General features: G+C 43.0%; 1 protein-coding gene across 2 annotated transcripts in view; it reads left to right on the forward strand.

Annotated features, from left to right (window-relative positions):
* Positions 1–1,104: 1,104 nt before the first annotated feature.
* The window catches only part of mxi1 (max interactor 1, dimerization protein), a 31,606-nt gene continuing 8,497 nt past the window's right edge, over positions 1,105–24,213 (forward strand). The window contains exons 1-3 of one of the 2 annotated variants that reach the window (XM_051385357.1): positions 1,105–1,474; positions 3,983–4,085; positions 8,662–8,691. In XM_051385357.1, coding sequence (XP_051241317.1) covers positions 1,246–1,474; positions 3,983–4,085; positions 8,662–8,691 — 362 coding nt within the window. In that variant the 5' untranslated portion in view covers positions 1,105–1,245. Of the gene's footprint in view, positions 1,475–3,159; positions 3,678–3,982; positions 4,086–8,661; positions 8,692–24,213 lie in introns of those variants that run through there. The other variant, XM_051385358.1, reaches the window with a different exon arrangement.

The raw sequence follows: 24,213 nt of genomic DNA on the forward strand, positions 1-24,213 counted from the left end.
GCCGCAGTGTAAAAACAGCTCCGCTAAAGGTCTTCTGAGAGTGGCACAAGATCAAGGCTAAGGCCTTATCTCTCAGTCGCCATTCCTGTCACATATAAAGGATCTATAGGCGCACTATAGTGTCAGTTATTAAAGTTCCTATCTCCAAAGCTCATATTAGTGGGTTTTTTTTTAAAAGTCAGCTTTGCTTTGACGTCTTACAGGCCTAAAATGTCAATAAAAAAGGACACACTCAACTACTCACACAACTACTTCTGCTGCTACTATAATACTGCTAAAGCTAGCATTACTACTGCTGCTATCACAAATACATCAGTTGGCTACTGTAAGTAAAATGTCAGTACGAAAGTAGATTTTTAGTGAAGTAACATACTTCAGCATACTTAAAAACAGGAACTCTGTGGCACTATTTGCAGTAAATGTCCAATAAGCAATAAAGGGTGTTGGTGACTTCACTTCCAAATGTAATTCTGTCCACTCATCCTTCTACTTTCATACAGCTCGCCCTTTAATGTTATATTTATTTTTCATTTACTTTCATTTTCTGTTCAGTAACTGTGTTACTGCATCACTTTATTTAATGGAGACTAGTCTGGATAGTAATATGCCACACCTAATGTATCATATCAATAAAACATCAAACAAGCCTTTTTAAGTTACATGATTATACTGACTCATTATTATATTGTACATTTTAATGCAAGTTTTTATAAACATTTTAAACCAACTTTTGAGCAACTTTTAAACATTAAGAATTGCCTACTTTAAGTAAAATACACTATCTGTACTAATACTACCAATGCTAAAATGCTGCTGTAACTGCTTGTACCAGCTCTACTATTGCTTCCACGATGCTAACGCCATCACTACATTGTCCTTACTAATAGACAGAAAACTAACACATTCAGACTGTGTATAAAACAGCTGATAAACTGTGTAACTTTAATGTGGCGATGACATGTGAATGTATTCTTTTACTCTGTATAGGTACAACAGAGAGTCGGCTGCTGACGGGCACAGGGACCACGCGGACTCCTCAGACAGAGGGGGGGCCGGGCTCTCAGTTTTCCCATGCGCCACCATCTACTGACATTGGCCACTGCTCCACATTAAACACCCCGCATTCATAAAAAAGAAAAGAGGAACCATCTGACAAGAGCAGCATCCACCGGTAGCTGCCTCACTGTTTACTGCGCTCAGCACGTCGCCAGAACTGCAGACACACTAACTAAGAAGGGGGGAAAAATGGCCAAAAGTGAGAGGCAAAGAAGAAGTTTGAAGAGTGAGGAGTTCTTTTTTGATTCCGAGGCGTCTCTCTTGGATCAGCAAGATTTCGAGATGTCTAGTTGCCCTTTCAATGACGTCTTCAACTCCAAAGACTCCCACATGGAGCAGATCAACACTTTTCTGAAAAATGTACAAGTTTTGCTGGAGGCTGCTCGGTTTCTTGAGAGCGCCGAGAGGAAAGACGGAAGTGAGTTTATTTGTGCTGCGTTTGATCCTTTTCATTTGCCTCTGAATTTCAGGGAAAACAACACTTCATTGTCAACAGACTCAGACAACAAAGGGCTGAGTTCATTCAACTAAGCACCACTGCCTGCTATGAGCACAGCCTGTGCCTGCACCAGACTAATATGAGTGATATACTCATTGCAGTTATAGGAGAGTAAACATAAACGCTTTCATTATTTTCTGGACTGTTATTTACCTGCATTATCTGCATGCCGGGGGACTGTGCGTCGCTTTGCGCCTGCACAACTCCCAATCCAACAATCTGTAATGTTTCCCTTCAGCATAGATAAAGCAATATGTAGGTATGTGGGTGTGCGTGTTGGCTACCACTCCGATATGATAAATCTGACCACATTGCAGCGCCCTCCAACTCAGTTTAGGATGATGTCATTGTGCCCCCGCAGACTCGATCGAAAAAACAAAAAAAAAACTTTATAGATAAGACGCAGAGGACACAACTGAATAGTGACTCGGGTATTTATGGAACATAGAAATGTCTGGCCTGGTTGTTAATTTTGCTTGTTTATAAATGTCTAGCCTATGAGGAATTAACTCGATGGATGTAGGGTTGATTGCAGATGTCATGCTCTTACAAATTGCAGATAGACCTATGTGTAATTTAATGGCAGGATCCTTTTTATTAAATGTAATAATCAATCGTTTTTTTTATTTTAACGACTCATTATTTAGACAGTGGGAAATAAGGTGTTTTGCTTCAGTGTGGGTCGGTCCGCGCATGGCTGTTTTGTGCAGAAAAGCGTAGCATATGGTCTGATGCGCGTTGCAAAACTCCTCTGAGTAATATATATCACTTATTATAATGTAACGTGGGAATTTCGTAGCAGCGGATCGCAGCAGCACAGCTCCTCTCTCTCGATTGTTTGCTTCCTGCTATTTGTGGGCGTGCCGCACTGATTTCCACATGGCGCCAAGCTCCTCTGCGGTTGGTCAGGAGCGAGCTCAACCCTCGACGCCTGTCAACGCCGTCCGCCAATCAGAGGCCCGCTAGGCGGTGACGTCATGTGTTGCTGGGCCTGGCTTCAGCCGACAAGAACACCCCTATCGTCCTGTTGAATCATGGGATTTGTAGGGGGGGTTTTTTTGCGGAGAGAAATGGCCTGGGTAGAATGACTGTAAGAGGAATAAATGACATCCAGGGAGTAGTTGTGTTTAGTCAGTAACATATCAGATAACCAACATTAATGATTGATGGCCAAAATGTAGACCAAAAATGAAGACTGGCTTTTTCATTTAGCAAAAAACAGACCTATGGACAATTCTCATGTGGTATTAGAGGCCTGGGATGTAAAATAATAGTGACTATTTAATTATTGTCATTTATTCCCGCATTATTTTTCTTCATTGTAGCAAGAATAAGCAAGAATAATAATCACCGCGTTATCTTTAATTTCTGTTGACCTGCGCACTGTAGCCCTCTGCGACCTGCGGTAATTACAAGTAAATCCTTCAGTAATAACGAACGGCGTTTTACCTGACAAATCACAGTAAAGGCAGGCTAAATAGTGAAATTACCGCTAATGAACACTGGGCATATTTTAAAGTATTTCATGTATGTAACGGAAGACTCGGTTTCCCAGAATGCAGCGCGCTTAGACCGGCCTCTCCTCCACTAGGTCCCCGCCTCTCAGCTGTGCAGCTAGGTAAACAAACAGGAGAGGAGAGGAAACGAGCAGCAGCAGGCACTTTGCTGGCTCTGGGCTCCCTCGGGGACATTTTATATTGTTTGTATCCACTTTTTGTAAATCATTTAATATCGTGTTTCCTACGTACTTTTACTACTTTGATACACAATAGCGAAACCTGACAAGGACTGGCTGTAGCTTGCCAGCTTGGAAACACTGGATATTTCCCCCCTCTCTCTCCTCTCGGCAAAGGCTGCCGATGGGCCAGCGAAAACACTGAACAACATAATAACACGACGTTTTTTAAAGAAGTATAATTCAGTGTAGTAATAACCGATGCACTGTCTTCCCGGTATTTAAAAGCGACCTTCCGTTGGTGCTGTTTGCGAGGCTAACGTTCACACGGACCGAGCACAGCTAACGTTAACGGCAGCCGGCCTCAGGGAAGAATGACGGCTGTTCAGCTGATAAATATCCAACGGTTACTGGAAGCTGCGGAATATCTAGAGAGGAGAGAAAGAGGTAATTCTGTGTTCAAACATGTGTGGAGCTGAGAAATACGTATTTATCAACAACAAAAACAACAAACAAACAGTGCTAGCATCCGCTTTTTAAAAGGGGTAACGGCTGTTTTTACAGTAAACACCAAAAAAAAAAAAAGGAAGTGTTGTCAGCAAATGTTGTGTGGTGTAATCTGGAGACGGTCACAAACGTGTTAGCGGTTACATGTTCAAGTTAAAACTAAAGTATTGTGGCATATTGGTTGAACACGGGGGGTCCTAACGCGGCTAGCTAACTGTTAACCACACATTGTTTTCTCTCCACAGAGTGTGAACACGGATATGCTTCGACGTTTCCATCAAATCAGAACACAAACTTCCAGAGGCAAAGAAAATTCCGAAATAAGAAGTTCAACAGTAACCACAATAGGTAAGAGACACGCTCCTCTTGCACGGTGTGGACCCTGTCAGCGCTGGCAGTATATTTGCTGTTACAGATAGATGCTGTCTTTGAGCTACGTGTGTGATGTAGTGGGGTGATGTTAGCTGCAGACAGCATGTGATTAACGTTATACACCCGCTGCCAGCGCTTTATTGCAAAGGTTGGTAAACAAGCGAGCTGTCGCGCAAAGGCTGAACGCATGTTGCTGGCAGAAATACCACGATTCAGAAAAACACACTTTCAAAAAAGGAGCGAGAGAGGGGGGGGTTTGCATGGATCTTTTCTGAAAGTTGTAGGAACGTCTTTAGTACATAGGTGCACGTATGACCTTTTCACACCGCTGTTTGGTTGGCCTGGGGGAGGGTTTAGCACCAGCTCTGCTAGCTTTTCATCAGCTGATTGTCAAACGGACTGCAGTGGCTGAGGTTAGGGACCGTGGTCAAAGTGACGGCTTAGAAACGAAAAATAAGTCATTCGTAATGTTGTGAATTCCTCTCACCCTTGGTCAAATAAACGTCCGGGCTTCTGCTTAAGTTTAAAATTGACTTGTGCTTGTAGGTTTTGGTGCTGTTCGAGCTAAGTTTTTTCACATGTCGAATATATTCTGCGCTGTGGGAGAGAGCGGTAGTTTTGTCTTTTGCCCTAAAGGGGGAAAAGCTGCTATTTATGGCCGGTGTTGTTTGCAGACATCCAAAGGTGAATACGTGGAGCCTTTTTCAGGACTAACGACGTTTAGGGTAGTCATTTTCTGTTTCACCTAACATACAACTATATTCTAAAAAGAAAAGCATGTATGCACTATTCATGTGTCTTCCTCTTTTTGTACGCCCCATCAAGCATACACAATACACACCAAGCTGTTGTTGTGTGTTGTGGAACATATGTTTAATAGTGTTTTCTGTTGTGTAGCAAGATGCAACACTGTCTAATAATCACTCCATTAGCTGCCACAAAGATTAAAGCTCCTGTCAAACATAGTGCTTTCACTGATGACAGATATGTGCATTTAATACTAGGAGAAGCAGGCGTGAATCTCCCAAGTTAAGACTCATGTCATTGTGTTTTTTCCTGGTGCTAGGCTGCTTACATTAATCTGTCCATTGACAGTCATACATCAAACGCGAGCCCCACTCTCTCTTTCTCTCTCTCTCTCTCTGAGGCTTTTTAATATTAATGTAAGAGCGGGCCACAAACAGGAACTGCGCATTACTCATCATGAGCGCAGAACGCTGCCTGTTCTGCATGGCAACAGTCCTGATCATATATAGGTCTGAGGCTATATTCATAAAGCGTCCTAAGAGTTGGTGGTAACAAGGACATTCTACATAGAATAATAATTTTTGGGAACAATAGCATCTTCAATGTAAAACAAAATCTTCATAAAAACCAAAAGCTTTTCACTGCGCATCTTGGCTCTTCACGCAGCTCCTAATGTGAACAACTCTTTAGGAACAGGAGGGTGCACTTTTAGAAAGGCCTTCATAAGCATGAGAGAAAGAAGAATGTTGTTTGGTCCTGCTCTCTACAGAGACGTGTTCACAACTCACTCAGGTGGTAACACCATTTAGCATTTAACACCACTTTTCAGCCTCATGTTGTGATGCAGTTTATTTTATTTCCACTGGAACGGCACCCCTTGCAAACCAACAAAACTGATGTGGCACACGTCTGCGTCATTAGTGGTGTATTTTTATTAAACAATCCTTTTCACGGCCTGCTGACTTAAGTGAGGAATCTTACTAGTTAGTCAAAGTTGTGAGCCATTTTCATCACCTCACAATGTCCTTGCAAGATTACAATGTCCACAGAAGTAAAGGCAACATGCATCAGCCAGAGAGGTTTGAACAAACCTACAAGGCACGTCTATATCATCTTCTGCGTGTGTGTGTTATGAATGATAAAAAGAGATGAGGATTTATGATTGACCAATGATGGTGTCTAAATGGACCTACACATTTTCAGCCAAATACATGTTCTTGTTTATTCATCAGTTATAATCACTGTGAGGATACTAAATTAATGTTAAACTTGGTTCTTAAATATTATTAGAATATACTGATTATAATAACTAACAGTGCCTTTTCTTTAAACACAGTTTGCTGTTTGGCACTAGGTTGCTCCAGCTGCAGCTCCTGACACGGTAGCGTGTTGAGGCTTAAAGTGATGGGCTTATCTGACTCTGTCCTCTCTTGCCTACCGTTTATAGCAGGGTTGCTTTATCTCCTTGACCCACTGTGTGTGTGCATATACATGCATATACATGCACACAAGTATACACACATGCGTGCATGCCTACAGAAGGAAGTACACTGCAGTTGTGTGTGTGTGTGTGTGTGTGTGTGTGTGTGTGTGTGTGTGTGTGTGTGTGTGTGTGTGTGTGTGTGTGTGTGTGTGTGTGGCCTTGAGCCAGTTTATAATCTGTATTGCGTTGTTGTTGAGCTCCAGACATGCAGATATCTGATTCAGGAGGCAGGGAACGAGGTTTGTGATGATAAAAGCTTATGGGAAAGCAAGCTGACTTGGATTGATCTCTCTGAATGAGAGGCTATGCTAAGATGTAGTGTGTGTGTTGCTTAATTATGTGGGGCTTGGACCAGGACTGACCTAAGGCCTCTCTCTTTTTCAGAGTAACAGACAGTGTAAGTGACATCAGCATTGCCAAAGTTATTTCTCTATGCAAAAAATAATCGGTTATTGGTTTCACATAACTTTGTTCATCACCCTCTCTGATATCACCAGCTTTTCAAACTTGGATATTTTTGTTTCCTTAATCAAACTCTGTCCTTTGATTTTCATTTTGCAAAACACTTTTTACACAATTTTAATAGTTTCCTAAAATAAATTTTTCATCATTGTTCGAGTGTGTAAGAATCAGCCATTTATCAAGTCATTATTACACACCGAAATTGGGATGAGGGTTTCCAAGCAACACAGACACAGAGCGAGCACAGTGACAGTAGTGACGCAAATTATGCACTCCAATGTATTCATCTTCTGTTAGCAAAACTATTGCTCTGAGTCACAAACAGTTACAGAAATCAGTGGACCCACTGTCATTAGAAAGTAATTATATATGTAAATAAAAGTCTGCATTGATCACAAGCCTGTGACCACTCATTTCCCTTTAAAGAAATCATTCTGGAACTGTAAGCCAGTTTAAAGATGACGTTTATGTGGGTAGTAGTAGTCAAACAGAAGAGATCAAGCTGGTTAAGATGTATCAGTTTTGTGATTTTTTTTTAATTATGTGTGACTAGTTGGCTGTTGCAGAGCACAGCCATGCATGCACTACTACAGAGTTGTAGAATTTGTAAGTTGAAACCTGTCAAAATAACACACGTGTGAGCACTTAGGCCCTCACAGGTTTTCAGGAAATGGCCCAGACCACCTTACTTGTGAACCCCATGTTTTGCTGTGATAGCAACCACTAAACCTGGCCATAGACCATGTCATGTTAAATCAAATATACTGCCACAGTTGACTTAATGTCCAGTCTTGCATACCTAACTACATGAACAGTAATGTATTCAAATAGAGACATATGGTGTTTTTATTGGAGTAAATAATTAAACTTTCCTCTGAGGCAGGGCCAAAACTGAACCACAGCCTTGGACAGTCGTACGTTCCCTCTGTCTTATCCCTCTCTACTTCCTTCCTCGGCCCATTCTTATCTCCTGTTTTCTCCATATTTCCATATTTCCTGCTTCCGTTTTAACAAGATGGCAGTTTTGTCAGCTGACTACTGAGTATGAGCTTAGTATTAAAATAAAAGGAAACAAGAAAAGCAGAAAAGCATATTGCAGTATTGATAACACATAATATAGAGAAGTGCTGTATACATGACTCAAGAGAGCTTGAGTCCATCACACCCCACCCCCTCCCAAAAAAGAAAGAAGCCAGTGCCCCTTGAGACAAGGTGGAGTGCAGTTTGTGTGGATGGGAACCCGGCCATTTAAGAATCAGGAGGAGGGCTTGTCTCCCTTCAGTATGTTGCCACACAAAGAGACTCTTAGGAACCAGCTGATTCACTTTACATTATTAACAGAGCACTGAACCCTGACTGCTGCATGCACAGGGCATGTGTGTATGTGTGTGTGCATGCTCACACTTGCCCAGTAGCACATGCACACACACCCATGCAAACTCATGCACACTCATGCACATTATGAACTTTAGTGAGTAGTGGCTGCAGTGTCACTCACACACGCACACACACACACCCACACATCCTCCCAGAGTTGAGCTGTGCATTATTGAGGAAAGAGGCTGTATAATGCCACAGGGAATGCCCGGCCACCACGATGATGTTTGTTAGTGTAAAGGCTTCAGTGCACTGGACCTAGAGATGGCCTTGTTTGAGATTCATTAATAAATTCATGAATAAAATTCGACAAGGTAATTCACTGTGCCTCTGTTGGCCCTGTTTGTGAAGCTCGTACCTTACACCTTATTTCCCTGAAAATAATGCATTGCCTTTTTAGGAGAAGCAGATATTCGCTTATTGAGTATGCAAAAGTCTAAATTTGCTCTTCCTTTGACAACTTCTGTTTTTCTGTCTCTGCAGGTCCACACATAATGAGCTGGAGAAGAATAGGTAAGTTGGCATTCCGTTTTTTCAAAACATTTCACCATGAAATCATAAGCCTGCATAACATAACAGAACAGCCTGCAAGCTTATGCACACCCTGCCCTGACTTGTGAACTAGTCCATCATAGCCGTCTTGCATTTTGTCCCCAGTTTTTGCCTCTCTTCAAGTAGCACTTCCTCTTCAAGAGGTCCTTAAAACCAAAAGTAAGGGGTGACCCAGTTGTGTTCAGTGAAGAACATTTCCTCTTCTCTTTTTGCGCCTCCCTGTTTCCCCCTCTCCATACACACATTTTGCACCTAGAGTTATGCAGGCAACAGTTTGGTTGCCGGGGAAAAGGGCTTTCAGTCACATGGGCCGCCAGGGGTGTATGCAGGTAGAGCTGGAACTGAAGTCAAACGTTCAGCACTCGTTTTGATCCAAAGATGTTTTTGATTGGTATGTAGTAGTTAGGGCTGGCGATAAATCAATTTTATCGATTAATTCGAATTTGTATTTAAACATGATTTATTTTTAGTTAAAATAGTTTTTTTCTTGAACTTCCACAACACCGGCGCTCCCTTTGGGCTCCCGTAGGTCAGAGTGCGCTGACCCCTCCCCCCGCCTCTCCACAGATAAACACAACATGGCAGCAAGCCAGGATGAGCTTGTCCCCAAAAAAGGCAGAGTATCGTCGGTTGTTTGGAAATGGTTTGGTTTTGTGGCGTCCGACAGCGAACAAACCACGACCCACTGCAAAGTTTGTTTGAAAGCTGTTGCAACCAGCAGTACGACAAATTTATTCCAGCACCTCAAGCAGAGGCATGCAGCCGAGGGGGAGAAATGTTGCTCCCTGCGAGATATACAGGACCACAGCCCACAAACACCCGCTAAAAAACAGAAAAAAACCAATTAAAATCGTAAATCGGGTTTGGTGTGAAAAAATCGGAGATTTTATTTTTAAGCCATATCGCCCAGCCCTAGTAGTAGTGTCAACAAAGTTAGCCCTATAGCTGAACAAAATGTCCTTTCAGTGTCTTTGTAGCCTGAGTTATATCTCTGCATTCATGATAGTATCTACAGTGGAAGAAATGAGAGGTATTCAGGGAGACCTTGGCTTGTGATGGTTTACCACACCGTCTTCTGAAGACAGTGAAGACTGGTTTCTTAGAAGCCCTTATCTGATTGAGTTTGCCACCCACATAGGGTGCTTGCTGGTGTTTATGCTCTGTGACTTTGCAGACTGCTAGAGTCAAACTGTAAAGGGTTTTCTTCAACACCATAAATAAGAGTGGCTAGGCTTGTAGGATTTATGGTAAATAGAAAAAAAACGAGCCTTCCATTTCATTATCTCTGAGGGTGTGGGTACAATGAAAGGATGTGGGAGGCTGGATCCATTCAGTGTAATTACATATCACCTCGGCCTGTTTTTCTCGCCATTCTCCCTGGCAGCCTCTTCTAAAAGGATGGGAACATTGGAAGGAGAGGAGTCCAGTGAGTTAAATATAGACAAGAGTTGATGTGTCATCTCGGTGCTCATATGCGATGCCACACAAGGCTGGCCGGTCGGCCGACTGGCCTCGGCAGATTGCGGCACCCATGCAGGGTTGCATTTTTCCACCCACACAAATACATTTCAAAAAAAGGTGTTGTTTTCATCACTCCTTCCACATTCTTGCAGCCAGCCACTTGTAGTATGGACTCGTCCTATGGCCAATTATGGTCTATAGTCATCTCTGGTAATCAGAGTAGACTAGTGCAAAGCCTGTTGACAGCAAAAACACAAGGATCAGTACCGCCATGGTTCTACTTGGTGGCATGGCACAGAGTTATGGTTACTACAGAGTTAGGAACCATTAGAGAGATACTTTAATTAAGGGAAATTAAACTCCATGCATAATAAAACTGATGTAGCCAGATTTAAAAATAGACTGCAAAGGTGATTTACCCCCTCATTTGTGTATTTGACAATATTAGATTCGCCTCAGTGTGTTTTCATTCCCATCACGAGTACAACATCCACTGAAACTTGCATCTTCTGCCTCTTCCTTTTCCTGGCACAGCGTGTCGGTATCTGGATTTGGGAACAGGCCGGGAACAGGCCGTCCTGTACCACACCACTGTACCAAATCCAGATACCGACACCCTGTTTTTTCCCCACTTCTTGTCTTTTTCAGCTCGACACAGTGTGCATGGTGCTGTTGTTTAGTAGTTGGCCAGTACATGGCTAATTCGAATTTCCATTAGCAAAGAAAGAGGGGAAAATTGAAATGGTAATCCATCTTTTTAGAAGCACTCTTAAAGTCGGAAACGTTTATAATCCCCCTTTTTTTGCCAGCAGTTAATCCAATTCCCTTTAAGCACATGTCTCACTGTAAGCTATATGTATCAGGCATAGTTGTTCACCCAAGTGTGTCAGGCTTATACCGTGATTCTACAACAGCAGCAGCTTTCGTTCCATCTCAGCAGACTTCCAAGTCTTGTAAATTGGAGGCAGCTCCCTTATGGTCCAGCCTGACTGGGGCCCTTTTTCAAGACTTATCAACCCTGTTTATCAGCTGCTGGCGAGACGATTTGCCTTGCATGGCTACCACAGGTCTTGATAACCTCTGTGACAAGTAGACTCGTTGTGACAGTGGAGACCACAGGACGCTGATAAAAGGGGCCAAAAGAGAGGTAAAAAACCCACATTCCAGATGCTCACACTGTGTGTCGGGACCAGATAATGTGGTGGCTCTGCTGCTTTGATCATGTACATCCATAACAGCCCTATTTCACTTCGACATGTCACTACTAAATCACACTGCCTTAGTAGGGTTTAACAGTAAAAAAAAAAGGCTTGTATGCCAGCATGTTGCCGTTTCCACCACTTTGATCTCACAGGCTACCGCCTATTTGACTTTTTTCTTTTAAATATGTTGATAAAAAATTCCCCAGCTCAGGTTAGTTGTTGGGTGATCCTTGTTTGTTATGGTGTTTTACAGTATGCGACTAAAGTATTCCATGGCTCAGAGTTTAATCAGTTGTTATTCAACCAGTTGTTTTTTCTTCCCTTTGGATGATGACTCTGTTTATGGATAATCAATACAGCAGGCTTTTACCTGCTACAATAAATCCTCAAGAACCGTCGCTTATCATTTACCCCCCTCCACTGCGACCTATTCATTTTGAAATTGTTTATCATGGCCAGGCTTATAATACACACAGAAAATATTTTTTCCCCCAGTGCCCAGGCAGTGGAAGCAATATTAGCTTTTCTGCTTGATTCTTTATGCGGGGAGTAAACAGTGTGTGTTAAACACCTTTCAGCGGGTGCCTGTAGAATATTAAAAAGGCTCGGTCTTGCCCATTAGACTCGGAAGCCTGATGTCCTTGGGTGGCATGTAAGGAGCATCCGTGAAGTGCCTTCACAGGATTTGTTTTGGCTCAGTGGTATGTGAAATGGTAAATGAAGAGTCTTGCCTCATATGCAACAAACTTTGGATAGTCTGGGTGTTCTCAGCTGTCAAGGTTTTTATTTTTATTTGTGTGTGTGTTGTGTGTGTGTGTGTGTGTGTGTGTGTGTGTGTGTGTGTGTGACAGACAGATAGATAGAGAAGGTTTCTATCTCTGTCTCTTGTTGCAATGTATATTGTCAGGATATATGGTCAGATTTCAGAGCTCACGCCTCTTACTTAACTTCAAAATATCTATTGAATGTAACTGTTACAACTAACAGGCCTTGTGTAGATTGTAGTTTTATGTATCTGTTGGGATTGAAGCCCTTCATGTATTTCCATTCTTTCTAACCAGTGGTCTATGAACTCGGTACTGTTGTTCCAGCCTTGGGGTTGGATGAGCAGTCAAACATAAATAAGCCTGGGTACATTTTCTCTGGCTGTGCTGATGCTCCACGAAGAAAACCAAACTGCTTCACCAGTCTTTCTGTTGTCTTCCCAGTGAGTGCAACCTATTCTCAGGCTTTGCCGCAGGGCCTAAAACTGGGACCATTTGTTCTGACCAACGTGACGACTTGTAAGCTTTTCTTGGCTCAGAAAAGCAGCTTAAGGGACGTGATCTTTGGTCTGGTGAGCCCAGCAAGAGCATGCACACGTGCCCCCTCCCCCCCCCCATCCCCATCCCCTCCTCTGCAGGCCACCCGGTGCTAGTCCTTAATAGCCTAGCTTGACTTTGGCTTAGCTAACGACAGTGTCACAGGACAAGGAAGTAATTGACAGGCTGATGGGATAAATAAAGGGATAGGTCAAACACACCTGACTAAGGGAAGCCTTGAGCAGCACGCAAGCCTGATCCTCACTCCCACTGTGTCAGTGTGTGCACAGTGAGCATTTCCGCCCTGTAATTAACACAGTGAGACATGAGCCGGTATCGGGGTGGGACCAGCCACCACAAACAGTCAGATGGTGACAAATTGTGGCCGTGGCTACAATTTTGCCTCCTCTACCAACCAGTATGACAGGTGCCCAGCTGCAATGAGGTCATATTCTGTGTAATGTTAAAGCTAAGTTGCCTAAGATGGTAAAAAGTACCTTGTTTAAGCAGTGTACAACAGGAAAGCACCTACTCACTGCAGCAAATACATTTTCACTAGTGCCATGTGGGTGTGTAGCTCTGAGTTGAGGATGAAGAGGAGTGAGTTCTCCTTTATTGATTTACCTTTCAATCACACCTGGGCACTGGGTTGCCAGGTTTCTGAACGTAGAAGGATTTCGTGGACTGTCCCTCTTAGGGGGGCAGTCATATACCTTTTAAGAGAGGCACTTGCTTCAAGAGATCAAGAAATTGAAAATCCATAGGCCTGAAGAGAAGTATTGTATATCAAATAGACCAAGTTTTCTAACTTCCTGATAAGCCCAATTGGGGAAAAAAGCACAAGTGACAAAGGAGACAAAGCACTGCTAAAGGATGAAAGAAAGTAAGAAAGAGCAGACCTTTTGCAATGTTGCAAAGCATCCCATAATATAAGCAACACTTTCTGTAGCTGCTTTTTGCAGTGAAAACATCTCTCATTTATCTACAACCAGCTAATCGGTTTGCTGTAATTTCAGTATCAATAATATGTAAGATGCAAGTTCTGCAGACTTGCACAGTCCTGGCATTCCTTCTGGTTTGGTGTCAGATGGTAGAAGACAGTGTAATATTATTTCCCCACACAAATGTTCTGTAGACAGGTGTAAAAAGGCTCCACACGGGGGTTTGGATGTTGGCACTTGAAGGCTCACCCAGCACTCCAATCTCATCTCGCTCTTCTGACCCTTGACTCATGTTATCTTGGCGCCTTCTTGTTGTGCCCTTATCCTGCAAAAGTGCATCTGCACAGCATTCTGCGGAAGGACAGTGTAACCAAACGGAACAAGGCCGGCTGGGCATACAGGCTTAGTCAGCAGCCTTAAGCCCAGGCTATCCGGGCTTGTTTTTATTTTGAATGACTGAAATGGAACATTTCAGTTAAATCAGTTTGTTCGTAGGTGTTCAAATTAATCAACTTGAAATAGGGACTGCATGTTCAGGCCATACTGCAGTGTTCTGCAAAGTGTTCAGTTCCTCCCACATGGTGTGTTGTTCAACCTGTGTCGTTAACAGCATTGTGTCGGGCTTGTTGATAAGCCCACTTTGGGCCAAATGGATGAGGCTGCGGTTACATACTGTTCCAAGAAGAAACACTCCTGTTTTCCTTCCGCAGCTTGTCACGTTAGTGGCCAAGCTAACTTAATCTGTACTTTAAGGAGAGAGAGAGAGAGAGAGAGAGAGAGAGAGAGAGAGAGAGACGAAGATAGAAAGGGGGCAAAACAGGATGCTTGTTTAAGACACAAGACAGACTCATTTAGGCTAAATCTGACTATGGCCTCTATTTTTAGCTGTATATCTGGGGAAAAGGGGATGTAACACCACTACCTTCTGACCAATCATAGAGGTTAGCTTTACACCAATGAGAGCAGTGAGATGGAGATGCAGTGAGAGAAGTCCCCACCCCTCACCCTCGCAACAGCTACCTCACATCCTTTCTCATCATCAGCATGTGCACTTAATGTCATTATTTGCCATTTCAGTGTTGAGAACTTAAGTCTGACCCCAGTGGAACGACCAATGTGCCAACTGGGTCAAGTGACTTGGCAAGTTAGTGAGTTTAAACTAGTTGAGTGAGAAAGTGAGTACGTGCCTCTGTGTGTTTGGACACAGGAATGTGTGTTTACGCATTAAAGGTTGATGTAGAATATTTGGATTACACTCCTACCCCCACCCTGTATTGGATATATTAAAACACATCCACAGCTGTAAAGAGGATGTGGTTTGACAGGGCAACCCCCTCCCACACACAACCACCCACCACCCACCACCCTCCCTGCCCCCAGAGCCAACATCTGGCTGAATCTCCCTGGCTTTACACTAGGCCCATTTTAGGAGCCAGGCCATATTGCAGTTTTAATCCAAAGCCTCTGCCCTTACCTCTTGTGTCACACAGGGCTAAAGGGGAATGTGAGGGTTATGGATGGGTCATTGAGGTTGGGTGGCGTTCAGAAAGAGGATAGTAGGACGATGCAAAGAGAGCTGGCAGATGGGGCGTCTATGGTGACATAGGGGTTTAAGACACTGACCATGTTGTCACTACGTCCCCAGTGCGAGTCAGTTGTTGTCCATCAATGTCATCCATTCTCTAATGAAAATAAAGCCAAAAGGGTTGGACAGATGGATGTCACAGGATCTTTGTGTGTGTGTGTGTGTGTGTGTGTGTGTGTGTGTGTGTGTGTGTGTGTGTGTGTGTGTGTGTGTGTGTGTGTGTGTGTGTGTGTGTGTTTTAAAGGGATCTGGGGCATTTGCCAAAGACAAGCGTATTGATTGCATTGCTTGTTTCACTTTTAGGTGGTGTGATTCTTGTACAGTGCATCTAAAGGCATGTTCCCTCCTCCATCTCTTTTCTCCTCTGTCCCACTAACTCCATACCCCGCTCTCCCTCCCTCCCCCTTTTTGGCTCTGTTTCTATGGCCATCTCTTTCGTTCCGCCATCTCTTTGTTTCTCACCTTCTTCCCTTTTTCTCTCTCTTCCAACCTTTGTCAGTGGAGCAGATTAAAAGGCAGTGTGCACGTGTGAACTAATCCGTGTGTTAGTGATGGGCTTCAGCCCCAGAGTCTCTTGGCCCCTCCACACAGCTAGCGCATCCCCCCCTGCTCCCTCTCTACTCCAGTTAACTCTGCATGTGTGTGTATGAGCACGTGTTTATGTCTGTGGCTGCTGCTTGAAGAGGGCAAATTGCTGCACTATTATTTCATCCCTGTCCTTTCAAACTCACCCGTCTTTTGCTTCATCTCTGTCTCCTCCATTTAAACTTTTCCCATTCTGTCCTCCGTCCCTCCTCTGCATTTTTGCTGTGCGTCATGCGTTTGTGGCTTGGAGCGGCTTCAGCGGATTTAGCGTGACAACAGCATTGGTCTGCCTAGTAATCAACTGCGTTTCACTTTATTTACCACTTGTGGCCTATGGATTGGTTGAGTGGAATCCAAATTGATCTTTGAACTCCCATTTGCATTTTATTGCCCCCCAGTTTCCAGTGTGGTTTCAGCCCTGAATCCGTATGCATTTTTACAGTGAGCTTTACGCCAGTCGGAACGATACTCTCTTCCCTTCACACACACTGAATCTCTTTTTTGGGATTGAGGTCACAACTGCCTGAATGCTCAGAAATATCAAAGTCCCTTTCCCACCCACCCACATTCAGTCATGCATTTTTACCCCTTCTGCATCCCCCCCCGTCTAAACGGAATATGGGTCATCATCCAGCATAGCTCCAATAGAATCCCAAGACTTGCTAATAATTGTTTAAGTCCTTAGACGAGAAAGTGGTTGCTGTTTGTGGGAGAGAGACGACCATTCCTCAGCCCTGTTTGTCAAACTTAATAGTTGGCTTTTAGTTCGGACAGTGTAGTGAAACCCTCAGTGGATGATTGAACGGTTAGAAGAGGATATCATACCCCAAAAAGATGGTGGCACTGTAAGAGAGAGTTTCTTTTTCTGAAGAGTATCTCGAAGAATAGAGCTACTATTGTTAAAGTATCAACAGAATGCAAAGTGTCTTTGTTTCTTGTCAAATTAATTCACTGTCAGGTGAAAGATGTGGAGACTAACATAACTTTTCTTACTCTTACAGTTGAGGTAGTCTTGTGAGAACCTACCTGCTGTCACAACAAAGAACATATTATTACTGGCTTAGTTCACTTAGTCCCTTGTCCTTTGTAGGTCCATAAATTGAGCATAGGTCTTAATCTTTCAGGGTCAGGGGTTCATTTTCCACTGTTGCCACCCATGCATAAAATATACACATTCATGGCACTTTAAAAGCATGCATGTCGGTCATGTGTTTTCTAGTATTTTATTGGCTAAACATGTCACATTGATACAAAAATTTGAGTCCAAACTTGAAATGAATGACTAGTTTCTAGTCATTTGCCATCGTTAAACCCAGTGGTACTCCTGACAGACTGGCTCCCGTTCGTGCCCATGGCTAGTTTCTGGGCAGATTACACAGACAGAACATTCCCCTTCCTCCCCCACTCTCTATATCTCTCACCCTCTCTATCTCGCTCTGACTCTTTGCATCTATTCCATCTGTCCGTGTTTCATAAGGGAGATGAGGGACGCATCAGTCTGTCAGAAAAAGAGAGCCTACAGTTGCTGTAGGGCAAAGATTGCTCTAATCTTCTGTGTGCGTGTAGAAACGTGATGGACTGAGTGAGGCATCAGCAGTGAACGAAATATGAGCTTACAACTCTCATATTTGCGTGTATTTGTCTTGGTAACAAGGATGTAATTTAAAGTCCTATAGGTTTCAGCTGTTACTTGTGGCCCAATGCATTGTGCAGCGAATGACACTACAGCACGAGTTTTATGTCACGTGCCACCCATCGGATAATGTTACAAAAAACTGTTAAATCATCAACACAAAGTTTTCAACAGTAAGGGAAGCCTAGAATAACGCCTTTGCCATCTTAATCTAGATCTATTTGACATATAAGCTTGTCTCCATCTGCAATTGTCATTTCCTGAACCATTTATAGCGTAGATAATAAAGCTGTAGTTGGCTAAAGCACATACGGCGGGTGCCAGTTATGCAGCCAGGCTGTTAGCTCTTTGATGACTGTTCCAGCAGTCAGCCTAGTGAGTTCTAGTTTCCCCTATTAAAAAAGCCCAATCAGTCAGGTGCTACTGTCTGTATGGATAAACATGTGACCTGGGCTGTGCAACCTGACAGCAGCCATGTGAGAGAGGGAGAATGACCGCCAACCCCTCCATAAAAGAGAGAACAGACACAGGGGGCATTAAAAAGCAGAGAATCCTAGAAGGGGCATCTTCTACAACAACCCTGCTCTTTGTGTTAACTCAGCGAACCAGTAAACAAAGGTGGTGAGAAAACACAAAGAACCTTTGTGTTTCCTGTAGCTTGGTGACTGTTTGTGTGCTGCTCATGTGTATGGGCTACAGTGCACAGGGTAAATTTGTCAATGCACTTTTCAGGTTTATTCTCCTTATCAAGTAATTACACTATTTCACTGTATTTCACTTCCAGTTGAACAACATTTGCTGAAAATGCTCCAGGTGTTGATGCACCAATGGTAGTGTGATCATCAGTCCTCATCCTAGTTTTAATTCCTAGTCACAGCAAAGCATTATGGGGAACAAATGTAAGGGCTGCTATGTGGGTTGATCACCCGCTCCTCTCCATGTATATTGTATGTCACCATTTGCAGTATATGGATCAGCGTGCCACATGTTCACATGTTGTTTCACCACGCATGATGTATGGTGGAGCCTCACATGGGATTTGCATTTGCAACCGGTCTGGACCATTTAAGCAACCAGCATGTCACGCCTGCTATTTTTAACCCTGAAATAATGGTTTTGGAATGTTTTGGAAAATGATGCTCAGAGCACAGAAAGAAAAACATCTGTGCCCACGTTGTCTGTGTTTGATTTAATTGCCCTCCACCACAGAGTAAGATAATTTGCCGCTGATTTGATGTAGTGCTCAATGGACATGGCTTAGTCTACTTTAAATGAGGCTTTGCATTACAAAATACTCTAATCACTCCAATAATCTTTGACATAATTTTGAATCATGGTTTGTGGCTGCTTTAAATGAGCCTCGACACTAGAGAAGGAGTAACGCAGAAGAGGAACAATAGAACTCCCTCGCAAAGTCAAGTTTTTTATTTTTTTCTCCCTAAGAGGGCCTCTGTAATGATGTCTTAATTTCCTTTTGCATGTCAATTCAGGAGATTTACCACTGAGACGGTCATTGGTGATGTGTAATTAGTGTAATAACTGGGTGAAGGGTCAGATTTCCTCCCCCTCTGCACGTATTAGAAGTAGGTCAAACTGGGAGTGTGTGTGTGTGTGTGTATGTGTGTGTTAAATGGGTTTGAGAGAGTGTGGGATTTGCCAAAGTGAAGTGTATTGACTGGTATCTAGCCTGGAAATCTGACCCTCCCCTTTAAGAGCACGTCCAGTAATTATGTCAGACATCTTGGATGGCCTGAGAAGTTATCCATTATTTATGTGTTCACAAGTTTGGAATCTAGGGCAGACATATTTTTTCTCCATCACTTGTGCTTCGACTAACGGTGATGGTTCCAGAGGACTTTGAATGAAAAATAAGCAGAAACTCAGGTTGTGCTGTTTTCAACTGCTTTTGTCCTGAATAGAAAAAAAATAATACTATTGCATCCCTCTTCAGGCCCAGGTGTTCTTTTATTGGCATTGAACACTTACATGAATATGCATTTTTCTTTTTGCTCACCCCCATCCCTTCTCAAACTCCCACTGCCCACATGAAATGCCAGGCATCAGATTTGCACAAATTTATGTCTGATAATTGAGCAAAGCTTTTCGGTTTGTGTAAGTACAAGAAAGTAGAGAGTTATTGTCTGGATGGCTCCATCATTGTATACATAGCCATCAAGCAATGTCTTCAAAATAACAAGATGCATCTGAGCAAAATAATGCCTCATGTAATTTAGTCAAAAGAATTATCTTCAAAATAACATCACTGCACAACAAGAAGAAAATGTAGGTAATATGCGCCCTATTTTTAAAAAAGGGTGAGGAAAAGTGAAACTACTGGAAGATTAGATGTTGTTAGCATCAGATAAACTACAGCTTCAAAAGACATGTAGTCTCCAGAACTATCTCAGGAACCATAAGGTCCGTATGGGTATTTATGTGCCAATAAATATATTTGGCAGATGGCTGATAATGGATTCACAACATACTCCTTGTTTTGAGAAATAGGACGAATTGAAGTTTAGTTTTTCTTTCACTCACCATTTTGACAAGTCAAGAAGTCAGCTGCATTTAGTGTCAAAACACCTCAACATAATTCCCATCTTGACTAATGTTGATATCAGAGACTGTTCGTGCTTGCTTACAGGCCGAAATTATCAGTACAGCAGTTAGCCCAAAAGATCCTTGGCCTTAATAAAGTTGTGTACCCCAGGAGCAGGGAGTCTTTGGGGGACAACTATGGCCATCATATAAAAGCCTTGTGGGAAAAGGCCTAATACACAGTTAAACACATTTTATCATTTAACATGACCCGGGATCTGTTCAAAGGAGAACTCAAAAGCTTTCTGCAGCCTGTTTACAATATCCTCACATATCTTTCATGCATTTCCCCCCCAGAGTCAATGGAATTTTTTCAAGACACTGGTGCTCTGATTGCTCTTGTCATCTTGATGATATTGGAATTACAGCTGTGTCTGATGCTAGCTTTTACAGACAGCAGCAATATCCGAATGCATGTGTATTCATGTACACTGAGATGTGTGTGTCTTTCACCCAAAGGCACATGCACTCTCCGTGTGTGTGTATGGATAATACAAGGACAAGAGAGGTTGAGTGAGCGTGTTGTTGTTAGCCACACTGACAAGAGATGTACATATGATGTGCGTAGGTTCTGTAAGAGCTGTGGTGGGCAGCTCTCCCATACCAACAGGGAGCGCTTCAAAGTGCTTCTTTAAAAAGGACTGTGCTTCAATCACATTGGAGGCAGTTTGACGCATTTCAAGCACAAGTGAAACAGCTACAGTGAGAGGAAGAGCAGTGCAGGAACGGCTACAGATTTGTTTTAATATAAACAACCATCAATTACCAATCGTGGTTCTAATTGTTAACCACGTCTCTGTGTTTCTCAGTGGTATTTAACCTTACAAATGAGGCAGAGCTTTGCAGTTAAATTAAACTGAACTGAAACAAGGGGGGAAAAAAGACAGAAAGTTGTTAAATTCAGGAGAAAAGGGCAGGGTCCTGCACGTGATTCACGGGGAGTCGTGATGAGAGAGGAGGGAGGATGAGGAGGAAAGGTGTGGTGCAGTGACCCGGGGCCGACTGGCTGCTCGCTCACATGTCAAAGCCAAAAGGCAGGAGCTGCCTGCCTGCGTACCCATCTGGGGCCCATCAGGAACACAAGCCACAGGAACACACACACACACACACACACACACACACACACACACACACACACACACACACACACACACACACACACACACACACACACACACACTTACACACTGGTAGAGTGGAAGTGCCACATTGTCTCAAGAGGAAAGGGAAGGCTGGCTGTGTCTGTGGTGAGCCTGCAAGTCGTGCCTTTAGGATTTTGCACACCTGAATTCTCCCAGTTTGATAGGTGTGTAGCAGGGTAATAAATTAGAGAGAGAAGAGAAGAGAGGTAGCTCATGCACAGTAACCACAAATTGTTTCAGTGGACAACGTGTCAATCCTAGTCGGATCTTTGTCAGGTTAAAATTTTGATTGAAATTTTGAAGATTCAAAGAAATTTAATGACGATTATACAGCAAAGGGGACAGTTAAGAATCGCCTATATCTATACACCTATCTATGAGCCCCCCACAAGGGACAGTAATCATGATGAACGGCATGTCAGTGTACTGCTATTTTTCAGTAGAATTTGTTATGACATGCAATATATAAACAAGTTAAGATTTACTTGTATTGCAGAACTATTGTACAATTTGTAATCATAACAGACATTTGTTTTGCCCCTATTATGAATTTCAATGATAGATAAATCTGATCATAAAATTATGTTTCAGGGTTATTTCTGAACCAAGCCAGCAAGGCAGCAAATAAAACAAAATAAAAACAAAATGAAACACGCTATTACATTTGCTTGGTTTCCTAGGAATCTCCATCCACTGAAACAAAGGAGAAACAAACCTTCTCTGCCTGTGTTGTCTAATTGTCAGTGAGGGATTTGATATCCCTGCTGTGCGTGACAGTTTGGAGCACAGGTCCTGGTAGCAACAGGCCACGTGTTATGTAATCCGCCACAGATGAAGAGTTCCCCATTCAGGCAACCTACTGCTCGCCGTGCCATTCATTAGACACTGCAAATACAAAGTACAGAGCAACAGCCTTCACTACTATTTGTCTGCATCAGGGACACACATTGTGGCCTTTGATTTAGACCATTGCTCTTTTGCTGTGGTTGATTGTTGAATACTCAAGGGTGTGATTTGTTTATATCTGAACATAATGTCATTTTATATCAGTGCATCTATGATTTTTTAATCTCAATGATTTTATTACTGGGCTAAGAGTAGCTAACTAATATTACAGCTAATATTGACATTAGTTCGGTCTACAAACAGAACATTTATGGCTCTTTAACATGCTATTTTAACCCCTGATGAAAGCACATCAGCCTCATTAAAAACAGCAACCTACTGACACTGTCTGCCATCATGTGATGTCACATCCTTTAACGAAGTGTACTTAACCAGTTTAGCCTAAGCAGCTGAGGACATGAAGTTATGGGGCTAGTAAATCCACAGATGTTTATGTAACTAGCACCAGTCTTTTCTAAGAACTATGGGAAACAGTAGGCCCTGTTGCTGGTTTGCTGTGTTACGTGGCTACAAGAGGGTGGAGACAGAGACAGATTCTGGCTGCAGCAGGCAGGTATTTATGGTCACAAGCCGACACTCATATCGTAAGCTGCGAATGGTTTAAGCTCGTTGGCTGTGGGTCAACATGATAAACAAGCCTTTTCAGGGATTAGGGACCTGTCTTGGGGGCATCACCAGTAGCCGGTAGCTTATGACCTTTAGCCTCTTAAGTGAGAAAGTTCGAGATAGGGCTAGTGGTATATACTAACATGATAAACCAGTCTCCACCATTGTCTTTAGTTGCCTGTGAGGAAATAATCTATAGATTTTTTGCCCAGAATGATTTCTGAAAATGTTTCCCTCTGAGAATAAGAGCTCCAGTTTGACCTCCCATTACTAGACAGTCCAGTGTGATAGCCATGAATTACAGAATAGTACACACAGTCTCTCTCTCTCTCTCGCAGTCACACACTGTTCCTCAGACACTCCCTCTTATGCTTCTTATGCGTTTTTTTTTTTTTTTTTGCCTTCTGTAGTTATCACAGCGCTCCACCGTAAGGCACGCCATGCACCAAGAGATTAGGACTAATGTCATGCAGACATCTCACATGTCTGTCTATCAATAAGAGGCACAGCAAGGGTGTTTGACTGCTGCCAACCAATAGCATGTGTTACTTTAAGAGGAGATCACACAAGTACATAAGGTACAGTAGCTCTGAAAAGGACTTAAAGTGCTGGAAGAGGACAGACTCCTTCTCCTCCTCCTCCTCCTCCTCCTCCTCCTCCTCCTCCTCCTCCTTAGCATCATGTGGGTGTGGAAGGGTGTTTGTGGTTTCACACGGACTCTGAAAAAAGTGATGATTCAGCAGCCCTGACAAGTAAAGCCTCACGCCACACTCACTAATAGAAGTCTTAGTGCTAAGAACCATAATGGGACATTTCGGTCCAAGCCAGGGCAAGAAATGTGTTCATACTCTGCGGTGCCTGTGCGGTCCGGCTTCCTCCCCACTTTTGTCATGTCAGTTGGGTCAAGGAGAAGGGAGGTTTGGGAGACGGGACAGGAGTGGTTGTAAGTAGGGGTTATCTGATGTTGTCTGCCGAGATGGTTGTTTTAATCTCGATGGGAGTAGAGGAGAAGATCGTGGCCTCCGGTGTCTGGAGTTTGTTAACTCGACGCCAGACAGACAGACAGACAAGCCCATACAAGACCAGTGTGTCCTCCCGTGTGTGGAGAAAAAGTTTATATTTTACAACTAAGGAAAAGAGAGAGCAAAATGTCCTTACATTGTACACGTGCATGAGTGAGTATACTAGTTTTAGGATAGAAAATTGGACGTTCATGAGAAATGATGTGATATTTGCTCTTCAGCTACAGCTGCACAATCAATTATTTATTGGAATGTCAGCAATGTTGAAACATTGCATGTACATGGCCTACTTACTTTAAAAATGGTTAAGCAGAAACCTTCAGTAAAACACACTCTATGCCTTGTTTCCACGGGATCGAGTGATTATCATAATTACAGTGTTGAACAAGTGTTGAATGGTCAGAACTGGAATTCCTGACACAGATTCTGCCATGTTGTCCTCTCTGTAGCATAACCTAGACTTCTCCCAGGTGGAGCTGCGTGTATCCCCTCGGGCTGCTG

This window comes from Dicentrarchus labrax, unplaced genomic scaffold, assembly GCF_905237075.1.
Source record: "Dicentrarchus labrax unplaced genomic scaffold, dlabrax2021, whole genome shotgun sequence".
Lineage (NCBI taxonomy): Eukaryota > Metazoa > Chordata > Actinopteri > Moronidae > Dicentrarchus > Dicentrarchus labrax.